This window comes from Citrus clementina, unplaced genomic scaffold (assembly GCF_000493195.1).
Source record: "Citrus clementina cultivar Clemenules unplaced genomic scaffold, Citrus_clementina_v1.0 scaffold_5, whole genome shotgun sequence".
NCBI classification, from domain to species: Eukaryota; Viridiplantae; Streptophyta; class Magnoliopsida; order Sapindales; family Rutaceae; genus Citrus; species Citrus x clementina.
In genome coordinates this window covers 2,644,307-2,671,034 of record NW_006262201.1, presented here as the reverse complement: position 1 = coordinate 2,671,034, position 26,728 = coordinate 2,644,307, and the positions used below count along the sequence as shown (strand labels likewise).

Sequence of the window (26,728 nt, the reverse complement as noted above, 5' to 3'; positions counted from 1 at the left end):
ACCCCAATCGTTTATAAGTTTTCAACTCAGTTGAAAGGTTCAACCAAAATCAAATTGAACCCAAAATAAATTTAAGGTTCGGTTCGAGTTAACCCGATCTTAATGCCCACCCTTAATGGGTATCGATACGCATATGTTTTCACATGCTTCTTTGAAACTTACAAGTTACGCTTTCATGGTTCTAAATTTTTAAATTTTATCTTGATTTACTGTTCTTGTATTATGAATTTTATAACCCATACCTATTTTTTCAATATTTGAACATTTTTTTAATATTCCTAGTAACCCCTATCTATTAGCAGGAGGGGATGTAAAGTCCTAATTACCCTTATCTATAAGTAGGAGGGCAACTAAAGTCTTAACACCAATTTTTGTTGGTAGTAAAACTCGGTATGCAGCCTTCAACTTTCAGGACAGAAGTTCTCCCACTTGGTTATAAAGCACTGTGGTTCCAATATTTGAACTTGAGTAGCTATCAAATTAAAAACCTACTTTAAAATCTCAATCAAAAGTGGACTTTGATTCAATATGCCTTTAACTGCTGTAAACATAACACCTGATTAATACCATTCACATATCGAAGGGTACAACTCTATTAGAATAATACAAATTTCAAGTGTAGCTCAAAAGTTCCAAAATCTCAATAGTAAAACGAGCCTTAATACATCAAAATCTATCCTAAATTTCTCTGGACAAGCCAAAAGCCACTATGTCAAAACATTGTGTTCATGTCAAGGATTTGAAATATGTAATTTCAAGGATTTGAAGTTACAATAATAGAGAAAAGAAAAGAATTTGAAAAAGAGAATATCTTTGGGAAATATTTGCCTCCCTCATTATTCAAACAACTTCTAGGCTTTTTATAGGAGCCAATTGGAAACACACTAACTACACTTAGGGTGGCAAAATTATCGTACATCCAAAAATTTTGCAAGCTACAATCAAGTTTGATATTATAAATTTAAATCTGCTGTAAGTTGCAGGTGAATTTTTATAGAGAAAAAAAAATAGCAAATAGTTGCGCAGATGTCCAACATTCTTATTTTAATATTTGTATTTTTAATTTTAATCATAAAATTTCACTAAAAATTTATTCATAAAATTATATAAGGATCTTTAACTTAAAGCATGGAGTATGATATGCTTATTGTAATTTTGTACTTTATATTTTGTTTAGAAAAACCACGTTGAATGGGTGCTAGTGGTAATGAATGAATCTTGGTGTTGAATGAGCCTATGAAATAGGTTATGGGTGCTACTTTGATTTGTAGTTCTTTGTTTTTTTCTCTTTCTCTTTTTTTTCTTTTTCAGTTGAAAACACTTCGAGTTGTGATAGACTTATTTATTTGCTAATTGAATTTGAGAATTCGTGTTAAATTGATATATTTTGTGTATTTATTTTAATGTTGATATTTTCATTTTTCATTTACATTGATAAAATCTAGAATTAAGTATTTTATGTGATTTTTTTTTAGGCAATATTTATAAATTTATAATTTGAATTACGTAATTAAAATTTTTTGTAGATGCGGGTTTGGTGATGTCAAACCCGTACCAGACCCTACCCGCTACCATCCCTAACTACACCGTAAACACCGAAAGACATACAAAACAATAATGCATAAAGTACGGGAAGTAATGGGAAATACGGGAATATTGCACACATAATCAGTGAGCCAAATGTCAAGTACCTATTTATTTCAAAGCAACTTGTGACTAATTACATGCATGGCTGCTTGTCGGCAATAATTTAGTTACAAGACAAACTAATTGCAATTATAGGGCTAAAGCCTTATCGTTTCGTTCGGTAAATGTGGCCACACATTCAAATGCCTTTCACAAAGTTTTCTATGAGTGAGATTTTTCGCGTGCTCTTTCATTGTCAAAAATAATACAGGCTTGTATTAGACCCATAAAATATTCACTATTTTTTAAGTATAATATTTTTCTTACTTTTTTTATATTTTTCTTTAAAAATTAAATAATAAAGAAAGTTTGAAGAGAGAAATACAAATATTAAGACTAAAGAGTAAGAAAAATATTAAAAATTAAGAAATTCATAAATAAAAAAAATGTTCATATAAAAAAAATTTTATTATAATTTATTTTGACACGACATTAAGATAACATGATAGTAGGAATTACCATTGTGATTATAAAAAATTGTAGTGCACTTTTAAGTCTTCGTTTTAGCATGGAAATTAATTCAATAAATAAAGTAATTATATGGCAAAAAGGGTGAGAGAGATAAACGTTTTGATTTAACTTGGTTTATGAGTTTGAAGACTTGTAAAGCGAAGGTTCGTAGTTGATACATTCCATTTTCCTCGTTATTCAGCATTTACCCGGACACTGGGTCAATGTTGCTGGACCCTGCAAATATCTAGGTGCAATTTATTATATTCATGGTAACGAGTGGTGGTGACTCGTGACCGGTGAATTGCTAAATTATTAAAGGGTCGTGGTCTCTATTTTTTTTTCACTTTACTGGAATAAACAACAAGTGGAAGACTTGATACGCGCATTTTGCTTGACCCTCCACACTTACTGTTCAATTTTCTCATTTTGCTTCTCAAAACTCAAAATTCTGTTTCTTTCTTTGCAAAACAAAAAAAAGAAAAAAATGTCAATCATCGGAGAGGCAATCCTGACGGCGTCCGTTGAGTTGTTGGTCTATAAGTTAGCTTCAGTGGGGATTCGGTTGTTTCCACGCCAAGATCAAATCCGGGCCGATCTAATGAAGTGGAAGACGATGCTTTTGAAGGTCAAGGCGGTGCTTGCTGATGCTGAGGAAAAGAAGACTGATGAGATTGTGAAGTTGTGGCTTGGCGAGCTTCAGAACTTGGCTTTTGATGTTGAAGACTTGTTGGATGAGTTTCAAACTGGGGCTTTCCGGAGGAAGGTGCTGCTTGGAAATGGAGATCCAGCTGCGGCTCAGGATCAACCCAGTAGCAGTCGTACAAGAACAAGTAAGTTTCAGAAGCTCATTCCTACTTGCTGCACCACTTTTACCCCACAATCGATTCAGTTCGATTACGCCATAATGTCCAAAATCAAAGAGATCAACTACAGATTTCAAGATATTGTAACACAGAAAGACTCGCTCGGTTTGAACGTAAGTTCAGCTGGGAGGTCCAGAAAAGACAGGCAAAGACTACCCACAACCTCTTTAGTGACTGAAGCCAAGGTATATGGGAGGGAAACAGAAAAGAATGAAATTGTTGAATTGCTGTTGAGGGATGATTTGAGAAATGATGGTGAATTCTCTGTTATTCCTATTATAGGTATGGGCGGGCTGGGCAAAACCACTCTCGCTCAGCTTGTCTATAATGATGCTCGAGTGCAGGGTCATTTTGATCTCAAGGCATGGACTTGTGTCTCTGATGATTTTGATGTTATCAGGCTAACAAAAACAATTCTAAGATCCATTACTAAGCAGACTACTGATGACAGTGATTTAAATTTGCTTCAAGAGGAGCTGAAGAAGAAGTTATCTCAAAAGAAATTTTTGCTTGTTTTAGACGATGTTTGGAATGAGAATTACAATGACTGGGTTGACATGAGCCGTCCATTTGAAGCTGGCGCACCGGGGAGTAAGATTATTGTCACAGCTCGTAATCAAGAGGTTGCAGCCATCATGGGGACTGCTCGGGCTTATCATTTGAAAAAGCTGTCAAATGATGATTGTCTGTCTGTGTTCGCTCAACACTCTTTAGGGGCAAGAGATATCAGTTCAAACAAGTCATTGGAGGAAATTGGCAAGAAGATAGTGATCAAATGCAACGGCTTGCCCTTAGCTGCGAAAACTCTTGGTGGTCTCTTGCGTGGTAAACTTGACCGGAGTCATTGGGAAGGTGTGCTCAGTTGCAAGATATGGGATTTACCAGAAGAGAGATGTGACATTATACCGGCGCTTAGAGTGAGCTACTATTATCTTTCGGCACCTTTGAAACAATGCTTTGCATACTGCTCATTGTTTCCAAAGGATTATGAATTTGAAGAGGAGGAGATAATTTTATTATGGTGTGCTTCGGGTTTCTTGGATCACGGAGAGAGTGGGAATCCCAGTGAAGATCTAGGTCGAAAGTTCTTTCAAGAGCTACGTTCAAGATCTTTTTTCCAGCAATCAAGCAACAGTATATCACGATTTGTGATGCACGACCTCATCAATGATCTTGCTCAATGGGCTGCTGGGGAAATGTACTTCAGAATGGAGTATATCTCAGAGGTTGACAAGCAACAAAGTTTTCCAAGAAATCTTCGTCATCTGTCGTACATTCGTGGAGATTACGATGGTGTTAAAAGGTTTGAGGAGTTGTACGATATCCAACATTTGCGAACTCTTTTACCAGTAACGTTGTTAAGTAGCCGGCCCGGCTACTTGGCTCATAGCATTCTTCCTAAGTTGTTCAAACTCCAACGGTTGAGGGTCTTCTCTTTGCGTGGATATCACATCTCTGAGCTACCGGATTCAATTGGTGATTTGAGGTATTTAAGGTACCTTAACCTATCTCTAACTGAGATTAGAACTCTGCCTGAATCAGTCAACAAGCTTTACAATTTGCACACTCTTCTGCTGGAGGGCTGTCGGCGACTGAAGAAGTTGTGTGCAGACATGGGAAACCTCATCAAATTGCATCATCTCGATAATTCAAAGACAGATTCATTGGAGGAGATGCCACTAGGAATTGGTAAGTTGACTTTCCTTCAGACGCTGTGTAATTTTGTTGTGGGAAAAGACAGTGGTTCCGGGATACGAGAGCTAAAATTGTTGACGCATCTTCGTGGGACACTTAACATTTCAAAATTGGAGAACGTAAAAGACATTGGTGATGCGAAGGAGGCTCAATTGGATGGAAAGAAGAATCTTAAAGTGTTAAAGTTTCAATGGACACAGAGTACCAATGGTTTGTCTTCAAGGGAGGCAGAAACTGAAAAGGATGTGCTCGTCATGCTAAAACCTCATGAAAATCTGGAACAATTTTGTATCAGTGGCTATGAAGGTAAACAATTTCCAACTTGGTTGGGAGATTCCTCATTCTCAAATTTAGCGACCTTAAATTTTGAAGATTGCAGCGTGTGTACTACCTTGCCGTCAGTCGGGCAACTACCCTCTCTAAAGCATCTTGCAGTGCGTGGAATGAGTAGAGTAAAGAGTTTGGGTTCAGAGTTCTATGGGAATGATTCCCCGATTCCTTTTCCATGCTTGGAAACTCTTCGTTTTGAAAACATGCAAGAATGGGAAGACTGGATTCCTCTTAGAACTGGTCAGGGAGTTGAATGGTTTCCTAAATTGAGAGAGCTTCATATTATAAGGTGTTCTAAGCTGCAAGGAACATTTCCAGAACACCTTCCTGCATTGGAGATGCTTGCAATTGAAGGATGTGAAGAATTGCTAGTTTCAGTTGCAAGTCTTCCAGCTCTTTGCAAATTTGAAATTGGTGGATGTAAAAAGGTTGTGTGGAGAAGTGCAACTGATCATCTCGGCTCACAGAATTCAGTGGTTTGTAGAGATACATCAAATCAAGTGTTTTTCACAGAGCCATTGAAGCCGCGAATACCAAAACTGGAAGAATTGGGGATAAATAATATGAAAAATGAAACACATATATGGAAGAGTCATAACGAATTACTGCAAGACATTTGCTCTCTCAAAAGACTGACGATTAGACGGTGTCCCAAAATTCAATCCTTGGTGGCGGAGGAAGAGAAAGACCAACAACAGCAGCTCTGCGAGTTGTCATGCAGACTCGAATATCTAAGATTGAGCGAATGCAAAGGCCTTGTGAAGCTGCCACAATCATCGCTCAGCCTCAGTTCCTTGAGAGAGATAGAAATCTGCGATTGTCATTCCCTTGTTTCCTTTCCTGAGGTTGCTCTGCCTTCCAAGTTGAGGAAAATTGAGATTAGGTATTGTGATGCACTGAAATCGTTACCAGAGGCATGGATGTGCGACACCAATTCGTCTCTCGAGATCTTGAATATTGAGGGTTGCCGTTCGTTGACATATATTGCTGCTGTCCAGCTACCATCGAGCCTTAAGAAGTTGCAGATCTGCCGTTGCGATAATATAAGGACTTTGACAGTGGAAGAGGGCATCCAGTGTAGCAGCGGCAGAAGGTACACCTCATCTTTTCTTGAGGAATTGCATATTTACTGTTGTGATTCTCTGACGTGTATATTTTCAAAAAACGAGTTACCTGCCACGCTTGAGTCCCTTGAAGTTGGCAATCTACCTCCGTCTCTTAAGTCCATTCGTGTTGGTGGATGTTCAAAGCTGGAGTCAATAGCAGAAAGGTTGGACAACAACACATCTCTTGAAACAATCAGTATAGATAGTTGTAAAAATCTGGTGTCCTTTCCCGAAGGGGGATTGCCTTGTGCGAAACTCAGGACGCTGGCGATATCTAATTGTAAGAGACTAGAGGCCTTACCCAAGGGATTGCACAATCTGACCTCTCTTCAACAATTAACAATAGGAATAGGAGGTGCGCTTCCAAGCCTTGAAGAAGAAGATGACCTTCCCACCAACCTTCAGTCACTTAATATTTGGGGTAATATGGAGATTTGGAAGTCAATGATTGAGCGGGGACGGGGATTTCACAGATTCTCCTCTCTGCGACGTCTTACAATCAGCAGATGCGATGACGACATGGTGTCATTTCCACTAGAGGACAAAAGATTAGGGACCACGCTTCCTCTTCCTGCCTCTCTAACATCTCTGGGGATTTCTAATTTTCCAAATCTGGAACGCCTATCTTCTTCAATTGTTGATCTTCAAAACCTCACTGAATTGTATCTCGCGGATTGTCCCAAGCTCAAATACTTTCCGGAGAAGGGCCTGCCTTCCTCACTTTTGCGATTATACATCGTGGGCTGTCCGTTGATAGAAGAGAAGTGCAGAAAGGATGGAGGACAATATTGGTTGGAAACCCATATACCGGTTGTTCTAATAGATTGGAAATCCGTTTTCGGTGACTGAACAGAGGACGGCTGAAATATTTTATTGTTAGGATTATTATTATTTTTTAAAATCGGGTGTGTTTGTGTATGTAATTTTAAAATTCAAATCTCAATTGAAAACTATTTTAAATTAATATGGTTTGGTGTCGGTGGGCTTTTTGTATTGTATATAATGGGTTTTCGAATTTTTTTATTAAATGGTGGAATGCTTTAAATTTAAGAAATGGTAGAATAACGTAACGGGTTTGCATTATTCAGCAGAGGAGGACTGTATTAATGTATGAATTAATTAGCCCAGGAGGACTTTGGCAAAAATTGTTTTGAAATAGATTAGAAATTGGTTTTTGGTGACTGAACAGTGGACGACTGAAATATTTTATAATTACTACTTGGCGCTCACAATTTGGCGCTCACACATCACTCAATTAAATCGCAGCCCAACACATTAGATTAAAATCACAAATCAATCATCATACTCAAACAAAGCTCAGAAATTTATTCAGTAAACAATAAGAAAACAAAAGTTTAAACAAAAAAAACAGTAAGAGTAAACACAGACAAACATAGAATGAAAAACAGTTCGAAACTAATTCACTTCAATTTCACATGAATCTAAATTAATTGATTAATTTAGAACTCGAATTAAAAAAATCAAATAAAATTAATTACATTAACTGGATCTTAATTAATTAATTAATTAATTAATTCTCACTACCGATTTCATTTAACAAAGCTTTAATGCACAACACAACTGTATAGAAAATTAACAAAAACCTAATGAAGTACCAAGACTGTAATTAGCTGTGATGCGTATATAAATTTATTTAGAGTTCTTTATAACAAGTAAAAGTCAATTATATATCCTTCGTATTTTCTTTTTGAATTAGTCTCGAAAACACTTGCAATATAGACCATGTATTGACTACGAGATTTATTAGAGTGAGTTGTTGTTTTTGGGATTATCAAATAATATATTTGAGAGTTATTTATTTATGTACATATAAAATTGAAATTCTTTAATTATGTACGGGATTTTTTAGGGTCTTAGGAGGTTTTGCGCATTAATGGTTAGTGAACTAAACCAAATTCCATAACAAAACCAACCCAGCAATTTCATCTTCATACATTTACACTATGCCGAGAAAATATCAGAAACAAAAAACAAACTAAGCAAATCAAAGCATTAGCTTGTGATGCCAGAATCCAGACTGCTCTCATCCGATCATGCGCTTCACAATGTGAGAAGGGTACTGCAAACATTTTTTTGTTGCATAAAAATATTATCAAAAGTGTTACATAAACATGATATTTCACCCAAAATGATGCCGTTTCGGTAACTTTACCCATCCGATATGACCGGACTTCCAGGTCGTAGATAAGCGACAAGAGGGTCACGATGATAAACGAGAACAAAAACTACTTCAACAGCTCTCCCCCCCTAACAAATTTGACCATTTTCTCCCATTTCGTCTCTTTTCTTTTTCCCTCGTAAATTAACAGGAATTTGGAATGCTATAGAGCAAGAAATCAAATTTGTTATAAACGGGAAAGAACTTAAAGCAGGAAATAAATATTTGACAGATTAAAAGATTCATAAGATAATGCAGTCAACATAGTTAAAACTGTCTACAATCAGTCAGCTAACATGTAGAAGTAAAATAAGATGCTCGGCTAACCACAGCGGTTGCTGTTTTGCTGGATTGGCTATCCCTTCATCTGAACTGTTCCAGAAGATTTGTTTGCAGTAGGCTGGTTGCCCATTCTGCATCAAATTTGAACTCATAATTAGTGAATCAACAAATTGTTTCAGAGACTAGCTATGTTAATCAGCATATGACAACAGGTTTCACCAAGATTTGAAACCACAACCACACATCAGTTCATGATAACCACCAGTCACTGCTCAAATAGACAACTATCAATTCTGGAAATGTTAAATATTTTGAATAATAATGTTTCAATTTCTTAAAGTTTAGGGGTGAGATAAAACAATTCCTCACATCTTGCATATGTACATTGTCATGTTAGTAATCTGATTTAGACAGATGTCAAATTTTGAATCCTTTTATGCACTACAAACCAAAACTAGAAATATCTTAACATTTTATAGTCACAAAATAAACCCATACACGGTGTCTAAAATGCTCACAATCATCACATCATGGGATTTCTCAAACCCTGTAGGGCTTTTCTACCAGAGTAATTTGTTCCAACAGAAAACATTAGGTAAAAAGTTATTCATTGCAGAATTTTCATCACAATGCACATAACCAGCAATAATGGTGATTGTTGAATAAGAACAGTCGGAAAGAAGGAAAGAGTTAAGTGATTTTACTTTTTCTTAATCTCGCCGGCCATGGTCAAGAAAGCCTGCTCCACATTGATTGCATCTTTGGCACTCGTCTCCAGGAAAGGAATCCCCAGTTCATCTGCAAATGCCTGCATTTCACTCGGAGACCAACAGAAAGTCAGAAAAATCAATGTAGTATGTTATTTGGATACAATGGTATGCCACCCATAATTTCTGCATCTGCTGCTTGATGCCAATAGATCAGCCGATGTACTGTCTTAATCAATAACAAGTCAACACAAAGTCCATAACTCCGTCTGTTGCTAAAAACCAACCCAACAAGTTTCTCTCAGTCATACATAAAAGCATTTCCAAAGTCTTGAAAGACATTTTATTGGATAAGTACCTTGGAAACTTTAAATCACATGAAGAAGCAGAAAACGATGCTTTCTCCTTAACATGGTGAAGCACTTTGATGTGCAGATCTTGTAGCTTAATGCTCAACGTATCACATTAGTCTAAGTCATGAGTTGAAAACAAGATTCTTATAAAATCTTATTGCATGCAAATTATGCAGTTAAAATTTACCAATTTATATAGATAACTAGTTAAATAGAAATTATTCATTAACAAACAATAGATATCTTATGCAATGATATTCCCTAAAGAATCAGACTGCCAAATCCCTTTAGATAACCTTGGAAAGAGACCAGGAAAACGATACAGATCTCACCCTAACCAACCATTTGAGTGAAGCACTAAGGGTGGCAAGTTTCAAACTGAATTACAGAGGTTAGCAGCCAGTAATTCAACCAAAACACAAGTACGAGTGACCGTGTATTATCTTGAAAGTGTGTGCATGGGCATGCATGCAAACAGGTAAGTGAAAGACATGTAAGTGGAGAGAGAGAGAGAGAGAGGTCTAAATCTAAAGCACAAACCTCATATGAACTTCAATAGATTCATTAGACTTTTTTGTAAGTGGGGTTGTCCATATGGATAAGATTCGACATGGAATGAGAATACGCACCAAAACAGACATTCAAGGCTCAAAACGAATTAGAAAATACATTAGAGGAAAGTAAATGATCCTCTTTGGGCGTTTGGCTTTCCTCTCCAAAAAAAAAGGGGGTACTATTAGTCACCATTTAAGGAACAGAATGCTTTAATAAAAATTTTATTTTCATTATTCATTGATAAAGGGTAGAACCACTTAGAGCAATTTGGCAGGCCCTTGGAAAAAAGGAAAAGGTATTTAAGGATCTCCCTACTCAATTTTATTGGAATCACACTCAACATTGAAGGATATGATACAAGAGACATTTAAATGAAGAGTCAAACTTGTGTTCTAGCAAGTCAAATTCTCACTGAGCATGCACATGATAAAAGATTAACAAAGAAATACAATTTTATTAAACAATCAGTTGCATTAAAATGAGAACATATTACGAACATTTATTTTAGGGGATATTATCAATTGACTACTTTAAGAATTACAATATATCAAACAACTACAAGAAGTATTTTAGTCTATCATTTTACTACTATATCTTTACAAAACTTATGATTTTACTATATTTCCGTTAGTACAAAAAAAATAACAATTTCACCATTGGAAAAAAATTACACAAATAGAGGTATCAAATATTATATTCATAGGCTAATAGGAATTATTTGTAACTACTTTATATTTTGAATTTATAATATTGTAATACTTTGTGTGTTATTTTTTAACCAAAAAAGAATTAATATAAAGTGCAAAATTGATATTTTATCAGTCAGCCAACAGGTCAACTATCGGTGCCAATGAAATGTAGTAAAATAATGGGTTTTGTCTAGATATAATAGTAAAATGATGGAATCATATTTTTTATGGACTTTAGATTTATGGCAATTCTTGAATGATTCAAACGATAACAACCCTTATTTTAACAAGTCGTATTGACAGAAAAGATTCCAACTCGAGATACAGACTGTCCAAAGTTTGAGTGTCCTGGGTATGCAGAAACTTACCAAGCAAATGCACTTGAGAAGAGTTTAAAATTATATTCAAAGTTCAGGCGACAAAAGTCATGAATATACCATGGCTGTCTGTGTGTCCACAACCTTGTTCACAACTAAATCGCATTTGTTCCCAACTAGAAGCTTGCATACACTGTCATTTGCGTATCTGTCAATCTCATTCAACCACTGCTTGACATTATTGAAGCTCTCCATCCCAGTTACATCATAAACAATCTGTTGAAATCCCAACACATTTAATTAATCTCATACAGTTGCTCAATTAAAAAATTGGAAAAACAAAATTACCACTTATTCTTTCTTAAAAGAGAATACAGCATTGCAAGACTTTTACTTCCGACAACATCATATGTCATAAGAATTTATTAGACAATTTGCATCATATTATGGCTCCCATTCTTGGACTACATCATCTTGTATACAGATTTAATAGAAAGTGTACTGCTTAATGAAAGATGAAAAATAAGTTAATAAACACATACAATGCTGTTAAGATGTCACATGTAAATCACAAACTTTCTGATTTAAACCAAGAACCGGGAAGGCTCCTTACTATGATTCCATGGGCTCCTTGGTAATAACTGCTAGTTATAGTCCTGAATCGCTCCTGTCCAGCAGTGTCCCACTAAACAGATGAAAAACAATCAAACAGAAGACATTACCTAAATGATGTTTATAAGACAAATACACTCATTTCAACATATCACTCTTCAAACAAAGAAAATAAGACAAATCGAATTTCTCTCAATACAAGATAAAAGGAAATTTTGACTCACAATCTGCAGTTTGATCGTCTTCCCATCCAGCTCCACAGTTCTTATTTTCTGCCAAAAAAAGAAAAGAGTAAAATGCTGAAGTCTGCCAACATTTCTTTCCACATATGCATACACATACATACATACACGTACATAGACTCATATTATAACTTATACACATATATACATATATATAGAAGAGAGACTCACAAAATCAACTCCAATGGTACTGATGTAGCTGTGACATAAGAATCATCCTGAAAAATTGAAAAAAAAAAATTACATTAATAAACCTAAAAGCTAACAATTAACGTAATGAAAACAGAAATTTACAAGAATAACAATTATTTATTATCTAAATTATCATTTTAATAACACAAATTAAGAGAACAAAAAGCTAAAATAGAAAGTAATTAATATAAAAAAAGAAAATAAGAAGGGAAAGGAAAAGTCAACAGACAGCAAATCGGAGCAGCAGGCAGGACTTTCCGACGGACGAGTCTCCGATAAGCAACAGCTTGAACAGATAATTGCTTCAACAAAAAAAATGAAAAGGCAAAAAATTAAAAAAAGTTGAAGTATTGTCAAATTAAAATGAGTATATGTTAACAAGGTTAATATCAAAAAAAGGAAGGAAACAGGGAGGCTCACCATTCGTTGCTCATGATTTTGGATGGAAGTGAAGAATCTTGCGACAGTCCTTTTGCTCTGTTTGGAGAGCGAGAAAGAGAAAAGAAAATGAAAGGGAAAGTTTGTTTCTGCTGTGTCGTGCGGGAGAATTTCCTATCTCACCTCTGGAACTTAGCTTTGTCCACTTATGAAGACACTCATGCCCAATAATTATATTATCAGTTATGAGCCTATTTGGCATAAAAGCACTCTGAGTTGGCGAAATAACATGATCTAAGATTAGCCTCAGCCTATTCGCTATAGTCTTTGCAATGATCCTATAAATTACATTACATATGCTGATTGGTCTATACTCCATCAGAGTCCTAGGTTTTGCTATCTTGGGGATTAAAGCAATGTATGTATGATTCAAAGGAGCAATATTACCTCCATCATTGAGGATATGCAGACAAGTGGCTATAACTCCTTCGCTTACTGAATTCTAAAGCTTTTGGAAAAATACTGCTGGGAGACCATCTGGGCCAGGGGCTTTGGTTGGATGCATCTGACTCAAAGCTTCTGTGATATCAGCTTCTGTGAAAGGCTGGTCCAATTGAGAATTCGTTTCTTAAAAATGAGTTTAAACATTTTAATTTGACCTGATCATACAGCAATTCAATCCATTTTACATGATGAAGCACAGAGTGACTTCAAATATTGTGAACTAGACATCAACAATTTTGTTCCTTCAATCCAAAACTCAAAAAAAATTTTGTAACCTGTGCCCCATCTTTTCCAAACCTAAGACTTCTTTAAGTTTCACAAGCTAATGAGTTGGCCTCACCTAACCTTGGCTGGCCCATGACCACTGATTCAGTGCAAGCAGCAGCAACTTTAGACCATCAGCACTTGTAGGATTAGTGTAAGTAATTAAAATATGATGTTATTTTTTACTATCTCTTGTAACTTAAATAACTACGGGATAGTAACATAATGGCTAAAGATCTTAATGTTTCAAAACCTTAGTTGCACCATTACAACTCAATAATTAACTTTTTATTTTTCCTACCTGATTTAACATATATATTTGTTTTCCAGAGAAGTATTAAAATAAGGTGACTTGATAAACTCAAATATCATGGGTAGAATGTAACTCTAGGGCTTTTAACTCAAGTGGGTTGAGTCATGCTGGAGGTCAACCAAAACCCAAAATGTGGAATGAAGAATACTCAGCTCCAAACACACAGCTGGCATATGCTTCAGCAGACTCTCGCACTAACTTAATGCGTGCATAGCTTTTTAACATAAATTCACTAGGATAGGGGCTAGGTTTTATTAGTTCAACATTAGTAACGCGAAATGCTAAGTAAATATTTTCCAACTTCCTTTCATTTTACTGTACAGCACTCGGTCTCATCACGGTGAGTCTAAACAGATCACTTCAGGAATAGCTAAAGCTATAATACTTTCAACCCACCCCAAGTCACAGCCTTGATTCAAGACATGAAACCCCAAGCTTAAACAGATTGGTTTCAACTTGCATCACTAACTTCAACATGTGGAGAACAGTCTTCCAATGACAAAATCTGCCGGCCCATAATTTTCACTTGCGAATTAACTGCATCTTAAATACATAACTTTAAATCCCAAATTTTCACCCCAATATATAGCTATCACAACTTGGCGCTCACAGATGACTTAATTAAATCGCAGCCCAACACAATCAGATTCAACTTAAAAAGCATTCAAATTTAAATTCCAAAAAAAAAGTCACAAAATTAAAATCACAAATCAATCAGCATACACAAATAAAGCTCAGAAATTTATTCAGTAAACACTTCAAAAACGAAAATTTAAACCCAAAAAAAAGTAATAGTAAGTACAAATAAACATAGGACGAAAAAGAGATCGAAAGTAAATCACTTCAACTTCACATGAATCTAAGTTAGCCTAATCTAGAACTTTATTTAAAAGATTAAATAAAATTAATTACATTAGCTGGATCTTAATTAACTAATAAAAATGAAGAGAAGTGAAAGAGGAAAAGTTAGTTACTTGAAGAGTGCGGGTGGCGAATTCGACGCCAATAGTGGATTTCGACTCCAAACAGAACTCGTTACGAGTAAATCGGGAGAGTAAGTTCGATTTGCCGACTCCCGAATCGCCGATTGATACCACTTTGAACAAGTAATCGTATTCCTCGTCCGCTCTTCTCGCCATTTAAATTTAGATATTTATCTTTATATAATAAATAAAAAATGAGAGACGACCGATTCTTCAGTTGAAGAAATGAAGCTAAATTTAAAGCGTAGAGTCGGAAACAAATGTGCTTCTTTAGTTTATATGTAGATACATTCAATCCGGTAAAATGATGAAAAGAGTCATTTTCAATAAAACTCGTGTCCTTCTTTTGATTTTACTTTAACAGTTTCCTCTTCATTTATATTTTATATTTATCAGCCACTCGGCCAAAATATAAATCAGCCACTCGGCCTTTGGCCGAGTGGTGAGAGCTGCTGCTCTCCAAGTTGGAGAGCAACAGTTCGAGCCCCCACAATGTATGTGGGAGTATTTCTTTTCTTAAATAAAATTGAGTGAAGGCAGTCTATTTTTTTGTCTCAGTGCGAGAAGTAGACATCCCTCGAATATTTGAGAGGGTTAAAATTTGGGCAACGCTCCATTAGATTTGATGTATGTTGGTCCTAATTATAGTCTGATTTGTACATATCAGTTATATTCTCATGTAATATGAGTTGTAATTTGAGCAATAGTCTCATGTAATCAAAAAAATATTTTATATTTATCTTTATATAAAAATAAAAATAAAATAAAACGAAATATAACCAATTTTTCAGTTGAAGAAATAAGATGAATTGAAATCGTAGAATCGGAGAATGTGATTTTGATTTCTCAGTTTATTTTAAAGTGAGTTTGATCGGCTGATTTCAAGCACAGAAATTGTTAACTTAAATTACTATAGTATCCCTGAACTTTTTGGTAGTCTTTAATTAATATATGGGTATAATTGAAAAGGAATGTCTCCTACATTAATTGTTCAATATTAATATATTATCAATGAAATAACAAATTTCAATGAAGTTTCGTGATTCTTGAATAAATGAAAAATACAAAAACTGTCTTATTAATTGAGATACATCATTATTCTTTGTGTTTTCTCGTCACTAATAAGTAAAGTAGTTCTCAAGTAAATTTATTGAGATCTAATTTTTTAACTTTTTTTTTTAGTTTTTCGTTCTCTCAAATCTCAATGGTTCATTTTTTTTTTACAGCTTACTTCTGTTTAAATGTTAGTTGAGATATAACTATATAAACGAAATTAAATATTATTCACGTTGGCAACGCTCGAAACTATGTAATGATAATACCACTCTAAGAGTTTTCATCATCTAAACAAATTACCATCATAAAAAAGAAAGTACTTTTTTATTTTCTTTTAATTTTTAATTGTCTTTCGAATTCGTTATTATATATTAGGTCAATTAATCCCCAACCCTAAAGTAATTGTGAGTAAGATTTAAACTTTAGATCACTTCTGTCATTTCAAAATGTCATACCATTTAAATTGACTAATTAACACATTTATTTTCATTTGAAAAAAGACATATCCTGGTGTCTTTTCTCATGCACTTTATTAATACTTGTTGCAAATTAATGGAAAATTGTTTATTTTTAATTTTTCTTCACTCATGCTCGGCTTTAACCAAACAGACGATGTTCTACAAACTTTTATCCAATAAGGCAATGCAAACAAAAGCAAGTGAATCCCCCACCACAAAAAAAAAAAAAAAAGGTACGTGAAAGGTGTAGATAGATTCCCACATCGGAAAAGGAATTTTCGTGATCTTGTATTTTTATTTAATTTTATTTTCTACAAAATCTGTCTGCCTATGTTGATGAATGTGAAAATTGGTTAAAAAAAATTATAGTAAAAGCAAACGCTAAACGTTATGAACTTTATGATTGGGTTTTGGGAGAGCTTATAGTTGGGCTAGGCCCGGAAAAATCCTCGGCCTGAATATTCTGCTGGCATGCAAGCGAAGGAAACGAATAATCCTATGAGAAGGAAAATTTCTCACACGTGCGAGCGGCTGAAACGCGTTTGGAGCTGTTGGATTTCCATGAATGGGCATTGAGGGTGAGCAAGAGGAGGAAGAAGAAGAAAAGAAAACGAGGAGGCCGCCGTCGAATATTTTAGTTAGGGTTAGTTTTAATTTTTTGGGATTTTTTTTCTTAATGCCCACCCTTAATTGGGGTATCAATAATGCATATATTTGCACATACTTTTTTGAAACTTACAAGTCACGCTCTTATGGTTCTAAATTTTTAAATATTTATCTTGATTTTGTGTCTTTATATTATGAATTTTATAACACATACCTATATTTTCAATATTTGAACTTTTTTTTAATATTCCTAATAACCCCTATCTATTAATAGGAGGGGATGTAAACTCCTAATTACCCCTATCCACAATAGGAGAGAAATTAAAGTTTTAACACCAACTTTTATTGGTGGTAAAACTCGATATGCACCCCTCAATTTTTAGGGCACAAGTTCTCTCACTTGGCTATAAAGCGATGTGGTTCCAATATTTGAACTTGAGTGGCTAGCAAACTAAAAACCTACTTTACAATCACTCAATCAAGCCCTTAGAAGTGGATTTTGATTCAATATGTGTTTTAACTATTGTAAACATAACACTTGATTAATACCAATCACATATCAAAGACTACAACTCTATCAAAACAATACAAATTTCTAGTGTTGCTTAAAAGTTCTAAAACCTCAAAAGTAAATAGAGTCTTAGGTGGCGTTTGTTTTTTAACTTAATGACTTAAAGTGACTTAACTTAATTAATTAAGTTAATTAGAGGTGTTTGTTTTTATAACTTAATGAGACTTTTTAGATAATTTTGACTTAATAAAATAAGCTAATTTTTTTTAGCTTTTTACTTAATGGAGAAATCTGAATTAAGTCAATTACTTGCTAATGTCAAAAATATCCCTGTTTTATAATTTATTTTTCATGTCTATCCCAAAACTCACCCATAGATATTTACCCCACATAAAAATATCCCTGTTTTTTCTTTCTTATATTATATACGATAAAATTTGAAATTTATGGTATTTTATATATTAAAATTTTAAAATAATTATGTATTCACTTGAATATAGTTTTACTTATAAATGTTAAAATATTGTGGTATTTAATATATTATTTATTTGACATTTAAATTTAATAAGGATACAAATGTAAAAGTACATATTTTTAGCTTTTTAAGTTGAAAAAAACAAACAACTTAATACTTATTTTTCAAGATTCAGATGAAAAAACAAACATATTATTCAGATTCAAACATTCAGACCTGTTCAGAATTCAGACTAATTCAAGTCTATTCAGATTTCAGACAAAAAAACAAACGCCACCTTAGTGCGTAAAAATCTATCCTAAATTTCTCTGGACAAGCCAAAAGTCTACTATGTCAAAACATTGTGTTCATGTTTCCAATCTGTAATTTATAAGGATTCGAAGTTACAATAATAGAGAAAAAATAATAATTTGAAAAAGAGAAAATCTTTGGGAGATATGTGTCTCCCCCGTTATTCAAACAACTTCTAAGCTTTTTATAAGAGCCACATGATATACAATACTAACTACACTTAGGGTGGCAAAATCATCGCAAATCCAAAGTCTTGGCCGCAACGGATAATTTTTGCGAGCTGCAATCAGGTTTGGTATTATAAAATTTAAACCTATTGAAAGTTGCAGGTCGATTTTTATAGAGAAAAAATTTGGTAAATAGTTGTGCAAGTGTCCGACATTCTTATTTGAATGTTTGTATTTTTAATTTTAATCATAAAATTTCATTAAAAAATTATTCATAAAAATATATAAGGATCTTTAACTTAAAGCATGGAGTATGATATGCTTATTGTAATTTTGTACTTGATACTTTGTTTAGAAAAATCGTGTTGGATGGGTGCTAGTGGTATTGAATGAGACTGCAAAATGAGACATGGCTGCTACTTTGATTTGTAGTTCTTTATTTTTTATTCTCTTTCTCTTTTTTCGTTTTCAATTGAAAGCACTTTGAGTTGCGATAGACTTATGTATTTAGTAATTAACTTTGAAAATTTGTGTTAAATTGATATATTTTGTGAGTTTATTTTAATATTAAAACTTTCATTTTTCATTTACATTGATAAAATCTAGAATTAAGTATTTTGTGTGGTTTTTTAGGCTATGATTATAAATTTATAATTTGAATTACGTAATTTAAGTTTTTAGGTTTTGTTGCAAGTGTGATTTTATACGTGGGGACTCACAAAATATCCACTAGGTACCATTCAAACCCGCAGCTGATGGGTGATGTGAACTGGGTCAAAACTAGACTCATGTATAGCAAGGATTTCGTGAATCTCTTCGCAAAATTCACCATTTGATTTGTTGCTTGTTTCCATGGATCATTTGACGGCTCGAATACCACTTGATATGTAATTGCAAGGATTTGATGCTACGGCAGTAGGGGAAAGAAAATGATCACTTGCTAGCTGCAAGAATTAGCTAACCAACAATATGTGGAGTTTTTTTTTAAAAAAAAAAAATATGAAGAAGAGAGAGCACAATTAACCTAACATGAATACACTAACTTAGTTAATACATTATACACAATGATATTTTTTTTATTAATTTCTTTTTACAAGAAGACACGGTACACAAAATTAAATAAAGAAAATATCTCAAGAGATTTTATAAGTTGAACTAAACCAAACAAAGACACTCACATAATTGACATAATAATAACCCATCATTTTATTATTAATTAAACATAATACATACGAAAGAGTTACATAACACTTAGCCTCTATGGTCAAGATTTCTTCCGTATTGAGGGACGAGAATAAAATCCAAATTTTTATTCACGCTCGCATCATTAATAATATTGTACATAATTATTGGGTTACTTTCAGACCATCCATTCTTACCTGAAAAAATCATAATAATAATTATATTTATAAATACATAATGTTAAAATAAAAATTATAAATAACATTCAACTGAACATGACCTAAGAACCTGGATAAGGAGTTTCCATCTTCTTCAAATTAGAAAAGATATTTTCTAACGTCTGATAAACCGTAACCAAAACTTAAAGATGATCACGCTTCAGGTTTGATAATATGCTGTGGATATTTATACACACATTCACGCAAGTAGTGGACGTCGGTCGTGATAGTGTTTGTCGGCAATAATTTAATTACAAGACAAACTAATTGCAATCATTAAGCTAAAGCCTAATAATTAACACAGTACATACTTTCTTTTAAAGTTATCGTTTCGTTCATTAAATGAGGCCACACATTCAAATGCCGTCCACAAAGTTCTCCATGGGTGAGATTTGTCACAAGCAATACGTACACGCGTCTCTGCTGATATAACAAAATGCTGATATATTTAATTTCTGATAACAGTGGTTAATACTTGTCCATCTCTCGTTAGCTCTGTTTCTTACTTTGATGCACACATGACTTGAAAGCTTCATCTTCCTCCAGCTTCCTTTTGTGAAATCGTACTATCAAATAACAGTAGCCTATTAACGATTTTTTGATGCTCTTAAAGAAAATTGAAGTAATGTTTGAATCTGCTTTCCTCTTTGACATAATTTTTAACAAATAATGTTAAGATGATGAGAGCACAATACCGTATATTGAGGTGAGATATTTCTAACTCCACATTCAAAGACCAAAATCTTGTTCCTTCACATTATTTAAAAATAATTAACAACTTGATTGTGATTATGGTTGACAATCATGTTGATAAACATAAACCTAATAAACAAAACGACTATGGCAAAGGCCGAAATTGCGGGGGTTAATTTCATTGTATATTTAGTAAAATGATGCAAGGATCACTTGCTAGCTGTGACTTCCGGTGAACCGTAATCAAAACTTAAGTTGCTTCTGATTCTGGTTTGATAATATGCTGCGTGTTAAGTCCAATATTTATAAAGTTGATATTTTATGGCAAGTCTAGTTAAATTGAAAATTTATTTATTGCATATATTGTAATATGGATTAATTTATTAATTCACTAATTTAGTATTAGGAATATTTGTTTCTTAATTTAATTAGATGTTTAATTTAGCAAGTTAATTAATGGTGAGATTTTATATTTAGCGCATGAGATCTATTTAGAGCAAGAAGTTGGTTCAAACAGAGAGTTCATTAAATGCTCTAAATATTTCTTAGGAGACAAGCAAGGTAAGAAGGTTAGATTTATTCCTATTCAGATTCATGGGAATTATAAGAGGAATGCAACTCTTATTTGGAAAGAATCCAAGTCTTTTAAGACTTGCTATTTTGGTAAAACTCTAGTGCCTATATAAAGAGAGGTATTTCACAATTGAAGATCATATAACGCAGAGCATAAAGCAGAGAAGTAAGATTCGGCCTCCTCCCCAAAGAATCCGGATCTGGCGCATCATGTTGTGTTGATTTTTTTTCTCATCTTCTGTTAATCTCTATGGAGAGTCTATGTGTATCTTGTATCACTAGACATTGAAGAATTGAAGAATTGCTATTGATCACTTTGCGAAGTGCCTTGAAGATCGCGGATCAAGAGGGGTAGTGATTATTCAAGAGAAGCAGATTCATTCTAAGGTTGAGTAAACTGTATGGTGATAAACTGTAAATGAGAGTCTTAAGTTTGGTAAATCCATAGGTTGTAACATCTCAACTTAATGAATTGCTTTTCATCTGGGCGTGGCCTCATGGATGTATGATTGGTTAATTCGAACCACGTAAAAATCTCTGTGTCATTTATTTTCTGCATTTTATTATGTTTTTGAAAATTAATATTTTTTATGATGATGAACAGTAGTCGTGAACAGTAACCGTGAATAGTACTTCCAAAAAAAATGAAGTTCTTAATTTTTGGTTTTTTAATTACCTATATCTATTTCTAATAGATCTAAATTCCTAACACTGCGGATATGTATATTTATATGCACATTCATACAAGTAGCGGACGTGGGTGACTAGGGACGTAGTTAATGCAATGCAAGCAGGGTGTATATATATATATATATATTTATATACACATTGGCACAAATGGCGCATGCAATTACTTAGTTGTACGCCATTGGGCCCTTGGTCTGCGGGTTGGACTGCTGCCCTCACAAGCGTGAGAGCAGCGGTTCAACCCTCCACAAAAGTATTGTGGGGGCTAAATTTTTATAAGTTCTTCTCCCTGCGAAATGCGAGTGGAGCAAGGACATCTCTGCTCTATAAGGGTTATTTGTTTGGAAATGTACTTCATAGAATTTAATGTAATAATATAAGTCTCAATTATGTATATTTGATTGTAAATATCAGTGTAATGTCTGCTATAATAGCAATTGCCAGTAATCTGGTGTGTAACCAGTATTCAAAAAAAAAAAATACTTAGTTGTACTGTGCGAATTCATCAATGTCTATATATATAATATATACCATGGTGTACAAAGATTTCCCCCTCAAATATAAGTTAATCTAAATGGGCTCATGACACTTGTTCTTTTTTTTTTTTTATAAGAGACTATTGATCATGATATTTACAATCATATAATTACTGATATCAATTTATATTACATCTTATATAAAACCGCCTAAATTTTAACTTCTTCAAATATTCGAGGGACGTTAAAATATGATGATATTTTTTACTGTCTCTTGTAACTTAAATAACCACGGGATAGTAACAGAATGGCTAAAGATCTTAATGTTTGAAACACATTAATGTTTGAAAAACATGAGTTGCACCCATTACAAGTCGGAAACCGTGAGTTTGATTTGATGATTTGAAGCACGAAAACTGTTAAATGAAATTACTATACTATCCCTGAATTGTTTCGGCAGTATTTTAATTAGTCGATGGGCATAGCTGGAAAGAAATATCGCCCCCATTATTTAAACTTTTAAATTTGACCGGTGTCAAAATGATTATCAATGAAAATGAAATAACCAAGTTTTAATAAGTGAAGTTATCGAAATTTCTCAATGGTTTTTCTCTTCAATTTTCTTTTAATTCAATTTTGTTGATATGCTGTTTTAGATATCAGATAATTTTTTTCATTAATTTAATTTAACAATAATTTGATTCTCTTACTATCTATATGAGCAAAATTCAAACTTCAGATTTTTTTCGCTGCATCAAAACTTTCTATTTGATTCTCTTAATAAATTCTTCAGATTTTATTCTCTTAAACTTCCAGTGCATCAAAACACTTGCCTAAATAATGACATTAAGAAAAACATTGTGCTTTGATTTTTTCGGCACGGATTCTATTAATCCTTGTCTGTATTTTTGTCTTTCAATTTAATTTTTATTGCTTCCCAAATTAAACTTTTTCATGTCCTTTTTATCCATAATCTCCAATTAATTTCTTATTTAATAAAATAATTTAATTAATTAAAAATAATAAATAAAAATAACTAACAATTATATAATTAATGGTAAAATATGTATATGTTATATGCTCATCATGTTGTTACTTTAAATTCGTGATGGTTGCGCCTATAGGGAAACAGACTGATATTGACATTTTGTGAGATAAGATGCAAGCATTTGATGGCATTCAGCAAACTTTCACTGCCTCTTCAGCAACATCGACAATCGAAACAAAGTGAAATCAAATCCTAAGAATTAAAAATCTGAAAACAAAATTATCCTTCTTTCCATAAATTGACTGAACTTCATTCTTAATTGAAAATCATGACAAGTTAAATAAATTAATCTCCACAATTAATAAATATATCTCAAGTAACTTAATAAATCTACAAATTTATCTTACATGAATTGTAAATACTAAGCGTGACTTCTCCATAATGCCTCCCAATAATCTGATGCTAGTAATCCTTTTACAAATCATTACATGTTTGCTTCGCTAATTAATTAATAAAGTTAAAACAAAAACAAACAGACCCCGCACCAATAATTTTGTGAACAACCCAACCCCATCATCTCCTTTTAAAAAAGAAAATAATAAAATGAGGGAATTACCACTTTTCTATTTATTTTACTACTACTTGATTCCATGAAATGTTTCAAAATAAAACGAAATCATTTTGTATTGCTTTTGAAAATAAGTTTATTTGAAAATGTCTCAAAATTAGTTTCATTGCCTGAACAATTATATGGAAAAAAAGTGTAATCTCCATTTTGTTATTTACAATTCTTTCATTGGTCCTTTGGTTAATTCACCAATGTCCATTTCCTCAAACACGAGAATGCAAAGTTTGCTAAATTACTGTTGGTGAACTGGTGGGTACTGGCTTTCATTTCACTTTAGTGTAATAATCGTGTTATGTTAATTTTTGTTTTTAGTATATAAAATATGTACCTTTAACAAATGAGTCGAATTCCTCTTGATCCAAGATTTTTTATATCTTATTTCAACACAACAAGAATATAATCGATGATACATGTTGTCATTGTCAATACAATTATTAAAAAAATAGTGTACTTTAGTAATAAAAGAGAGATTAATTTCTTTTATTTTAGGTTAGCAAAGGTAGATACATTCTAATTTCCTCCTTATTTTGTTGAAAAAATAGCATGTCTATATGATATTTTGAGGGCACATTTTGAGTGGGTCTCACTTAGCGAAAGTGAGAAATCTTGTGAGGTTTGGATTCTATTATGTTAATACTTCAAAAATATAATTTTATTTTCTCAAAATAGTGCTTGGGTGAATGAGAAATTGTCTCTCAAAGTTCACTATTGAAGTTGGAAATTTGAAAGCAAATGAAACTTTTCCCACATGAGAAAAAGAAGCCCAAGGATTAGTGTTTATATATAAACATTTAACCATGCATGAGTAATAATTATAAGGATAGAGACTCTCTCTACACGCGCGTGCGTAGGGGGTGCAAATCCAAGACCGATTTGGTTAAACTCGTGTGCGTCCTGCGTACGCGAATGTCAGTCCAAAATCATCCAAGCTTGCATAGCACATTTTTAATTTCCTTTGAATTTTTTGTTGTAACAACTTCACAACAATTATTTTTTAACTGGTTTTGAATTCAATTTTGAAATCAGTTGATGGAATTGAATTGGCTGTTATAACTATTTAATGGCATATATTGAATTCCGAAATTCAATACAATGCTGCTGTTATATCCTCACATGAGTATAAAAAAGCACATCCTCTTCTGTTTTTTATACACACTGAAACCAGCACACAGAGCACTTGAAAATTTTCCTTTCCTCCTTCTTTCATTTGTTTTTTCTTATTGAGTTTGCCACTGTTGTAGTTCGCCGACATTACCTGTATGTGATTGACCGAAAATTCGTGCTCGTTGTATCCTGAGAAACAGTTACCAGCAGACCTAAAGCACTTCAGTAGGTGGTAAATTTGTTTTAAGGAAATTGTCCTGTGCAGGCCTCGGGTTTCATTTTCTGTTTCGATTTTTCTTTTCCCTCCTATATTTTCAGTTGTGATTTCCAGTGTTGCGTCAGTTAATTTACCTAGGTTTTATTTGTTTAACTCACTTTGTTTGTTTTTTTCCTACATATTTAACAATATATTTTTTTTTATTCAACATCTGAAGAAAGCAAGAATAGAAGAAAGCAATAATGTTGATTTTCTTTTTCTTAGTTTAGAAGAATGGATAAACTCTCTTCAAACTTTTGAAATGAACCTGAAGAAACGGTAAGAGGAGAAAATGTTACTTTATTCTTGACATTTAAGATCAATAAAAGGGTTTATTATTTTTGTGTTCTTTCTGAAATAGTGCCTAATTAATCATGTTAAGCAAAAGCAAGGTTCTTGGTTTGGCTTTTATTTAATTTAATTTGTAAAGCAAAGGCATGATCCTAAGCTCCTCCAATTTTATATTTGTGGTGGGCGCTATTTTTCCTTTTTAACTTTCGTGGTGGTTTTTGCCTAATTGATTTCTAGACTTGTTCGACCTATCACAATCACAAACTCATTCTGTTGTAATTCACTTTCTTATTTGCTCTAATTTCCATAAACTCATAATTCGGTTTCTTCCCCCCTACCCCCACCCAAAAAAAAAAAAGGTCAATCATCATAGATGTAATCCTTATGGCATCCTGTAAGTTACTGGTCAATAAGCTAATTAGCTATAGTAGGGATTTGAGTGTTTGATCTAATGGCCATGAAGGAGTATTATAAAAAAATGACAACCCAAATAATAGGGCTATGTAGACATGAATAAAATGACCTTACACCACTCTTTTCGTAGCCTTCTTTCCTAAATCAAATTTAATCAATTAACATCTATTTTTTATGCTTTAAATATCTAATATATTGTTTCTTTTTGTAGAAATAATATATTGATTCTTGACATGCTTACAACATTCAAAAGTATTCAAATTTGCTTCGTCGACATATAACTTAAACAAATAAATAAGCGCTTTATTGTATCATGGAGTCATATTTGTTTAATTCATGTGTATTATTCGATTGGTGGAGGCAAATAACATCTTAAGAAAAACAATATTTATAACGTATCTTGATGTAAACATTAATTTCTTATGGTTTATCCTTTTTATTACACTAAATTTCCACTATTTTTATTGCCATTTTCTATAAGAGTAGGACTATTGGCACCCCTTCATTAATCTTATAAAACCCCTATTATACTACAATTATATTTAAGGACAAATATAAATAGAGTTAAGTCATTTATATTTTCTTTCTCTCTTCAATTTATTTTGCTTCCACAAAATAAATATCTTTTATTATCATTAAAATAATCTGAATTTAAGAAGTAATCCTCTAAGCCAAAATAAATTTTTTGCAATAAATATAACAACTTAATTAATTAAGATACAATACAATGAAAAAATAAATTAAATAAAATTTTATCATACTGTAAATAATTTTTTAAGATAAAATACAGTGAAAAAATAAATTAAATAAAATTTTATCCTACGGTAACGGGTGGTGGTGACTGGTGATTGGTGAATTGCTCAATTATTAATGGGTGGTGGGCTCTGTTTTTATTTTCACTTTACTGGAATAAACAACAAGTGGAAGACTTGCTACATGCATTTTGCTTGC

General features: G+C 33.1%; 1 protein-coding gene and 1 pseudogene across 1 annotated transcript; one reads left to right on the top strand and one right to left on the bottom strand.

The window, feature by feature from the left end:
* Positions 1-2,607: 2,607 nt before the first annotated feature.
* Positions 2,608-7,032, top strand: LOC112098543 (putative disease resistance RPP13-like protein 1). The gene has a single exon (XM_024185138.1). The coding sequence runs from the start codon at positions 2,624-2,626 to the stop codon at positions 6,980-6,982; it is 4,359 nt and encodes a 1,452-aa protein (XP_024040906.1). The 5' UTR covers positions 2,608-2,623; the 3' UTR covers positions 6,983-7,032.
* A 1,485-nt stretch (positions 7,033-8,517) lies between these two features.
* On the bottom strand, positions 8,518-13,710 carry LOC112098545 (annotated as a pseudogene).
* Positions 13,711-26,728: the final 13,018 nt, after the last annotated feature.

What these genes read in the sequence shown, in the direction of transcription:
- LOC112098543 (XM_024185138.1), top strand. Translation starts at nt 2,624, where the DNA reads ATGTCAATCATCGGAGAGGCAATCCTGACGGCGTCCGTTGAGTTGTTG.